The sequence below is a fragment of the Hipposideros armiger genome, unplaced genomic scaffold, assembly GCF_001890085.2.
Source record: "Hipposideros armiger isolate ML-2016 unplaced genomic scaffold, ASM189008v1 scaffold_1497, whole genome shotgun sequence".
NCBI lineage: Eukaryota > Metazoa > Chordata > Mammalia > Chiroptera > Hipposideridae > Hipposideros > Hipposideros armiger.
In genome coordinates this window covers 223,431-232,819 of record NW_017732847.1, presented here as the reverse complement: position 1 = coordinate 232,819, position 9,389 = coordinate 223,431, and the positions used below count along the sequence as shown (strand labels likewise).

At 38.6% G+C, this 9,389-nt stretch overlaps 1 protein-coding gene across 1 annotated transcript in view; it reads right to left on the bottom strand.

Moving 5' to 3' along the window:
- Positions 1–9,389, bottom strand: part of ANKRD26 (ankyrin repeat domain 26) — a 127,351-nt gene that overhangs the window by 23,423 nt on the left and 94,539 nt on the right. The window contains exons 18-21 of the mRNA XM_019634084.1: positions 8,903–9,055; positions 5,074–5,144; positions 4,001–4,094; positions 2,016–2,215 (exon numbers count right to left, since the gene is read on the bottom strand). Coding sequence (XP_019489629.1) covers positions 2,016–2,215; positions 4,001–4,094; positions 5,074–5,144; positions 8,903–9,055 — 518 coding nt within the window. The remainder of the gene's footprint in view (positions 1–2,015; positions 2,216–4,000; positions 4,095–5,073; positions 5,145–8,902; positions 9,056–9,389) is intronic.

Below are 9,389 nucleotides of genomic sequence, written 5' to 3'. Positions count from 1 at the left end.
CGCTCTTAACAACAAGGATGCTGGTTTGACTCCCGCATGAGATGGTGGCTACGCCCACCTGCAACTAAGTTTGAACACAGCACCTTGAGCTTAAAGGCCACAAGCTGCTGACGGGCAGCCAGATGGCGACTGGCACCCTCCACAACAAAGACTGAAGAACAACAACTTCGCTGGTCCCCTTCCCCAATTCCCTAATAAAATCTTTAAAAAAAAAAAATCACCAGCATGGAATTTCGTGAAACATCGTTGGCACTGACATTCTTGTAGAGCATTGTCACCGTAAACTTTATGCAACTTTTCACAAGCTTGACGCACATTCTTCCCTTTATGGAAGTAAAACAGTAAAATAAGGCAAAAATGCACAGTTTGGTCTTCCATCTTTAACTTGTAAGATCTCCAAAACTCAACCAAATCACTCAATTTTTTTTTAGAATGAAGCTAGAACTGTCATCTGTCAAATGACATAGCAATAACATAGATGCGAATGACTCTAGTACTTCCAAAAATGAACTAGGGCCATCTGTCGCAAACATGCATCATGACTTTTCTGAAGACCTAATAGTTCTAGAAGTCCTCTTTTGTGAGTGTCTTTAATTGCGTTGTTGTGGCTGCCTCAATGTCCTGAATCATTTTGACTTTGGGAAAGAGCCAGAAGCTGAACGGTGCCAGATCAAATGAATAAGGTGGATAAGGACCCACCCTAATGTCTTTATTTGACAGAAATTGCCATATATCAGAAGTGATGTGACATGGAGCGTTGTCATAATGGAGGATGATTTACAGCACACTTTAAAACACGCCTTCTTTCAATCCTAACTCACACTCGATTGACTGTACCTAAGTTGAAACTTGTCACACACTGTTACTAAGGTTCAACATGCCACTTCCCATATTGAAGATCCCTGCCTTTCCATTATTGGCACTTGGCAGCAGTAGTCACCATATTTTCTGTTCACAACAGAAAGGCTCTGTCACAAATCGCTTCCAGTACGGCAATTTCTGTCAAATAAAAACATTATGGCATGTCCTCATCCACATTATTCACTGGATCTGGCACCATGAGACTTCTGGCTCTTCCCAAAGCCAAAATGACCATGAAAGGAAAACATTTTGAATCGATTCAGGACATCAAGGCAGCCACGACAGTGCAACTAAAGACACTCACGAAAAAGTACCTCTGGAACTGCTTCAGAAAGTGGCAAGAACAATGGGATAAGCGTGTTTGAAGCGAGGGAGATTATTTTGAGGGGGATTAATGGCAATGTGTCTTTTACTGTAATAAATTTTTTTTTATTTAAACATTCACCATACTGTTTGATCACACCTCATATTTACATTTTAGTTTCTAAAGATGCCCTAGAAACATTTTATCAACAGTTCAAAATATTCCAGGTTTTATTAAATCACATCTTATAAAATAATCTTTGAAAAGTTCCCAGGCAGTTTCCATTATATCATGATGATAACCTAACTTTAGGATGAACTAAAGACTCTCATTCTCTGTAAGCATTCTTCCATAGGCTTCAACTTCTTTTCTATGAGCAGTTTTCTCTATAAAGAAAGTTTAGGTTTTCTTTAGATTATATAAAAACATAACTTTTTATTGATTCTTGTAGCTTTTTCTACCATTCTGTTTCTCCCCTTTCATTGAATTCCAATATTCTTTAATGAATAGTCTCATCTACGTATTCATATTTTCTCCACTTATTCTCTTCTTTCACCTAAGATTCTGACTTTCAATCCTACAATTGCACTAAAAGTTTTTGAGGGTCATCTTGTTCTTCAGTCCTTATCCTGCTTTACTTCTCAGTAACAATGGATAAAAATGAACATAACTTTTCTATGGTCTTCTAAGCCCAATTCATTTCTACAATAAACAGCAACCCTGATGTTCAGTCCTTCACCTTTCTAGTCCTCTTTTATTAATTCTCTCAGTTCCTTAAATCTCAGTGCTTCAAACCAGATTCCCTAATCTACATTTCCAGCCTTGACCCCTTTGCTCAGGTCATCTGTACTTTGCTTTCTTCTTTTCTAGTTCCTCATGACCAATATCCTCAACCACACACTCGTAAACCATTACTTGCTGTGGATTAGCTAATCTTATACATTTTATGTTGATTCTCATTGGTGTTACTTTAAGTTTCGCGTTATTTTCTGATCTTGGGGGCACTTTCACTATTAGGATATTGACCAGCATACTTTGTCTTGGTTTTCTCTTAGAATACAAAAGTTTTTCACAAGCATTAGATTATCAATTATTTGCCTTTGGGCTAGTTTTTTTTTGTTTTGTTTTTTCATTTTTTAATAATTTCCTATTCCTTAGAGACCTGACCTGACCTATGGAAGTATTCTTCTGAAGTTCCGGTCACATGTACACTCGACTATCTTGTTGAGTCAGTTAAAGCTATCCCTTCTTCCCAATCCAGATTCTTTCTCTCAACATTGTGCGCATCAAATATCTTAACCCAGGTAATATCTTGCCAGAGGAAAATTATGAGATGAGAGCCTCCTAGAGAAGTGAGGGCTATTGACTGAACTGGTTGAAAGCTGTCGTTATTAAAATATTTTTGATTCACAGGGTAGACCTTAAGATGACTAATAATTCTATGTCAAGATCCTAACTCACTTCTATAGGAACCTACAGGCAATCCCTTCATTATCTTTGATTTTTGTGTAAGCTTAATCAGTTTTGGGAATTCTTACAAATTTTTCCATTTTTGATACCTTAATAGATTTCTGTATGAAACTGTAAGGTGACAACTGGCACTCGCATTCACGGAAGACTCCTTATCAAATTATTGTCCTATCACTTGCATGAAAAGTAGACTAACACAATGTGACAAATGTATATGAAGTCTAGACAAAATTTTTTTCAAAGTTTCTTCAGCCACAGGCAGGTCCATCAGCACAATCTTCTGTTTCCCTCGATGGGCATATCATCTCTAATGAAACTGCATAGACCTGGCTACTGTGACAGAAAGACACCAGCTGCTAGGTGTATCTACCTCATTGCTCCACCTCAGGGTTCACAGTACAATCTTCTGATGGGAAATCCAAAGGAGCTTCTCCTACAGAGGACAGTAGGATGGCAGGGAAACGCTGTTCTGCTTAGGAAATAGTGATACAGCTTTCCTGTCCATCAGGAAATTGTCATCCTGGATGACACATCAATCTTTTCTGAGACCGGATTGTTACATCTTTGAAAGGCTAATAACACAAGTGAAAGAAAAACTTGTTTCTAAATTTTCAATGCTAGGAGCACTACGGTACCATATAGATATGTTACCGAATAGAACAGCCATTTCTACTTTTTCACTGGTATCTCATTTCTTTTTTAAAATCCAACCAAGAGAAAAATATACTCCTTTCAGGAAATGCTTGCATAATGCATCTCTTCATATTCATCTTGATGAAGAGAACAAATTAGAACATTAAAAGTAATTCATTCTAAAAATCTCACTAAAGGGTTTAGATTACAAGGGAAATTCAGAATTCTAGATCAAATCATTACTCAAACTTCCAGACTCAAACAGATATTTGTAGGCCAATGTTTATTGCAGCATTATTAACAATAGCAAAAAAAAACACAAAACACAAAACAGCCAAAAGCTGAAAAAACCCAAATGTGGGACAAACGAATGGATAAACAAAATGTGGTATATATCAAATATTGTTTTTAGACTATCACTATCTTTTTTTAACTAAACTCTTACTATAAAATTCACTAATTTTATGAATTCAGACATCTTCCTCTATAAAAAGGGATCACTTTCCTATTTGCAAGTATTATCAATAGGAATACAATAAATACTTTTATCAGTGCTATTATTGGGTTGTCGGAAAAGTCATGACGCATTTTTGCAACGAAAAACATAGAAAAAATGTCATGATTTTTCTGACAATCCAATATTATACTTTTCTTATCATCCAAAATATTCTTACATGCTACTACAGAAATAAAAACTCCTTTAGTATGACAGAAATTAAGAGATTGACTTACCGAATTTGTATGTAAGAGGTTTCTCTGAAGCTGTTCAATTCTTTCCGCTTGCTTTTCAATTGTTACTTTTAACTCAGTATTTTCAGTTTCAATCCTAAAATGTGTATTTTGAAATAATTATTCTCACACATGGATTTAAAACATACCACATTAATCTCTGAACAAACATCTGAAGGTGTAATTCCATAAAATCTTAAAATTTGAAAAGCACATATGGCAAGTGTGTCATTTTTCTAGTTGTGTTTCTGGATAATGTGCAAAATTTAGAGATAATGTACACAAATTATGCATGTCAAAGTAGCTCAGGCCAGCCCAGTGGATCAGTTGGTTAAGAGCACAAGCTCTTAGCAACAGGGTCGCTAGTTCGATTCCCACGTGGGCCAGTGAGCTGTGCCCAAATTGAGCTGCCACTGAGCTACCAATAGGCAGCAGAATTGCTCAGCTGGTGAGAGCACATGCTCCTAACAACCAGGTTGCTGGTTCAACTCCCACATGCGATGGTGGGCTATGCCCACCCGCAGCTAAGATTGAACACGGCACTTTGAGCTGAGCTGCCCTGAGCTGCTGAAGGGCGGCTGGATGGTTCAGTGGTTAGAGCATGCGCTCTTAGCAACAAGGTTTCCGGTTCGACTCCCGCATGGAATGGTGGCCTATGCCCACCCGCAACTAAGATTGAACCATGGCACCTTGAGCTTAGTGGCTTCGAACTGCCCACGGGCAGTTGGATGGCGAATGGACTTGGAGCTAAGCTAACTGTGTCTTCCACAACTAAGATTGAAGGACAACAACTTGGCTGTTCCTCTTCCCCTATTCCCCAATAAAATCTTAAAAAAAAAAAAAAGTAGCTCAAAGCTGAAATTTTTATGCAGCTTAAGACTCATGTATTCATTATCATAACTGATCTATTGGGTTGTCGGAAAAGTCATGACGTATTTTTTTCTGTTTCTCATTGCAAAAATAAATCATTGCAAAACTGTATCATGACTTTTCCAACAGCACAATAATTCTCATACTATATTACACATCTGCTTTATAAATACTCAAGTTATTTTCTAAGCTGCTTTAAATTATACTTTTGCATGTGATCTTGCGTCTTCTCAGCATATCTTACAGCTTCTGTATGTCGATCGTTTGCTTCAAGCAACTAAAATAAAGAAAAAAAAACTTTTTAACTACTTATGATCTAGTACACATCTACCTGTTTGTGTAGCTAAAATTTGATTGGCACACAACCACAGTGCTCCATCTGCACTCTGTTTATGCTACTTCCTGCCATAACAGCAGAGCTGAGTGGTGACAACAGAGACCTTATGGCCCACAAAGCCTAACATATTTACTACCTGGCCCATTACAGGAAAGTTTACCAACCTCTTCTTCAGTACCAAAACAAAAACATTATTCATATCAAATATACAAATTTCTAAATTGATCAAATGGGGAAACAAGGAAAATTACTTTATGATATTTATAGTTTTGTATTCTAAGAACCACATCAATAAATATTAACATATGTGAATGACCATAGCTATTCCAGTGATTACAAAAGTCAACAAGCTGCTCTCAGTGACAACCAGATGTTTAATGGACTAGTTTAGGGGCAGTATCTACCTAGGAGCCACAAAGCCTGGGTTTCAATCCCAAGTCCACCAGCTATTACCTACGAGACTTTTTTTTTTTTTAATTGGGGAATTGGGGGAAGGAACAGTGTTGGGGAATCGGGGGACGGGAACAGACAAATTGCTGTCCTTTTGTTCTTCAGTCTAGTTGTGGAGGGCGTCATTTCACTGGCCCATGTTGGTATTATCATTGTGCTCTTCCCAGTTGAGGCAGTCGCTCCCCAGCCATTGGACAGCTGCTCACGACTGCTCACGGTAGCTCACGCCTGACGCTGGCCAGCCCCACTGCAGCCTATGCCACCGCCACCAACTCACTGTAGCCCTGCTCCAGGTTGAGCTGTTGTTCACTATCCTAGCTGCAGAGGGCACAGTGTCACTGGCCGTCATGTGGGATCTGAACCAGAGCCCTGCTGCTCAGAGCTGGCGTCCCACGCCAACTCTTAACCTAACGCACCACTCAGCTGGCCCTTACCTACGTGACTCTGAGCAAAGAACTTAAATTTTCTGAGTCTCAGTTTCTTCATCTGTAAAATGGAGATAATAATGGCATCTACCTCACTGGGATGCTGGGAACATTAAATTACGAAATACATGCAAAGTACTTAGAAATGTACTTGGTGCATAGTAAACTCTAAGTTTGCAATTAACATTATTGTCACTGTGTTTTATGTTCTAATAAAATGTGAGATTTTAGACAGATGGCATGCCAATGGAAGTGGTCTCTTACACAAGTTACACTGAAATCATTCTTCATGCCACTGACAATGGCAGGAAATGGGGAGTATGAGGCCCAGAATATAGCCCCAGTGCTCCATAAAACTTTGACCAATTCCACCAGCCAACACTACTTTTTGTCTACTTGTAATAATTTATAAGTTGCTTCGTCTCTGTACTACTCAGTGGGCAATGACAATGGACTGTAACGCAGAAACCACTCCCCGACTGAGCACACAATGCACATGGACCATGACAAGCAGGGTAAAGCCACTGACATGGAATGAATGGGCTCTAGAGCTAAATCCAACTTCCCAAATCACTGCATTCCCAGCAAGTGTTGATGCTGGGCTGCCTTAGCGCGTCCTCTGATGAGCAGCAGATGAGGCGACAAGCTCTGGAGGATCAGAAAAGCCATCCCTGGAGCTGTACAGTTAGGGATGTGCTCTCAATCTGCACATCCCAGTGTGGCTGAGGAAGGAAGGGAGGCTGGTTTCCTTTTTTATTCTTTTTTTATGGAGAGAGGGGAAATATGCCTTTAATTGAACAGTTCTCTATTACATTAAATGCTTTCAATTTTATATGCAATTGTTTAAAATACTTTTAGAATAAAAGCTTAATTATATCAATGTCTCCAAGAAGGAAGTATTGGTTTGGCATAAAATATTTAATTTTATCCTAACAACTGTTCAGCAAACTACTTTCCACTTCTACAAGGATAGGTGCCATCATATGCCCTTAGACAAATGTGTACTTAGAAAGATAAGATTCTCTCTCATGAAAAATTAAAACAATGGAAAATTCAGGGCAAGGATGCTCTGCACAGAGTAGCTGACACGTGCAGAGGAAAATGAGCTCAGGGAGAGTTGGAACAGTCAGAGAAAGAAGGTTCGCAGAGAGGAGAGATTGGGAGCCGGGCGTCCAGGGGCAGGGAATAAACACTTAGGCTCCCACCATAACCTGTAAACTAATGTTCACAGCAGAATTATTAATAGCCAAAAGAATTATTGGAAACGACAAAATTCCATCAACTGATGAGTGGGTTAGTATTTTATCCACAAAGTGAAATAATGTTGGGCAATATGCAGAAATAACTAACATATTAACATGTGCTATAACATGGTTGAGCCCTGGAAATGGGATGTTAAGTGAAAGAAGTGAGTCACAGAGGAACTCATATCGTGTGATTCCATTTACATGAAATATCTTGAATAGGCAAATCTATAGAGACAGAAAGTAGATTGGTGGTTGCCTGAGTTGGGGGAGACAGAAAGCTGGGGGTGACAGCTAAGTGATATGGGGTTTCTTTCAGGCGTGAGAGAAATGTTCTATAATTGATTGTGGTGACAGTTGCACAATTCTCTGAATGTATTAAGAGATATTGAATTGCACATGTTAAATGGGCGAACTACATATGTGAATTACATCCATATAAAGTTTTTTTTAAAAAAAACATAATAGTGGATCTAGATAATTTTCTTAATTCTCTATTGTGGCTGTGCCTACTATAATAATCTACATATTTCTATACTTTTACAATAATTCTAAAATGAAAAGAAAATGAAGGAAATGCCTACTTCGCCTGGTTTGCATAATGACCTTTCTGTACAAGTTAGTCTGAAATCCATGATATATATACGGATTCTATATCCATTCACAAAAGTGAAGATAAGAAATAAGAAAATGTTCTGGAACGTTCCATTAAACATTATCCTCTGATTTTAAATGGCTGCCTCTTCATGGTAGTGGAGATATCACTACAAAATATTGTTTAGTAGAAAAAAGTCTCTCAAATTCTATGAGCCAATGATGCATAATTCTCAACTTGCCCAAGGGTTTTATATGTTTTATTGTAAGGAAAAACATACAATACAAATGGCAGAATGAAAGTTTAAGAAATAAGTGCATCGGGCTGGCCGAGTGGCTCAGTTGGTAAAGAGTTAGCTTAAGAGTGCGAGCTCTGAACAACAGGGACACCAGTTTGATTGTCACATTGGCCTGTGACGCTGCACCCGAGCTGAGCTGCCGCTGAGCTTCCAACAGGTGCCAGGATGGCTCAGCTGGTAAGAGCACATGCTCCTAACAACAAGATTGCCTGTTTGATGGTGGGCTACGCCTGGCCGCAACTAAGACTGAACTCGGCACCTTAAGAGCATGCGCTCTTAACAACAAGGCTGCCAGTTCGACTCCCACGTGGGATGGTGGCTATGCCACCAGCAACTAAGATTGAACACAGCACCTTGAGCTTAGAGGCCATGAGCTGCCAACAGGCAACCAGATGGCGACTAGCACCCTCCACAACTAAGACTGAAAAACAGCAACTTGGCTGGTCCCCTTCCCCAATTCCCAAACACTGTTCCCCTACCCCAATTCCCCCATTTTAAAAAAAATGGAAAAAAAGAAGTGCATTATAAATACAATAAAATTATAATAAGTTAATTATAATGAAAATACAAAAGAAAGCTACCCATGAAAACTGGTATCCCCAAACACTTGATATTATTTAACCAGCTATAGGTTATTATTTAACCAGCTATAGGTTAACTGTTGACATGTTAAATTTCATACATACTTGATTTCTGATTTCATTTAATTTCTTCTTTAAATCCTGTGTCTCATCTTCTAAATTCATACGATAACGTGACGTAACCTCCAGTGAAGCCTCTGACATAGATTGTTTTTTTAGGGTATCAGCCAATTCTTGTTGAAGTTGTCTAACAACTACCTAATAAGATATTTTTGTTACTAATTTTATAAATCCCACTATTAAATTATTTTAATAATATATAACTCTAACATATGTGTCTTGTTAGAGTTATATATTGACATAATATATAACTTGAAAGAGATCACCACATGCATCAATTCACCTTCTTTTCCTCTCACGGACACACTGCTGTTTACTGAATCCGGGTACAGACACAGAAAGCGTTATCCCCAATCACTGTTAGGTTACTTGAACAACACATTCAGCCCCACTCTCATTTTCCCCTGAGGAACCTACAAAGCTTTACAATCCACTGACGTCTCAGAGAGAAATGGGTATGTTCGTGGGACTA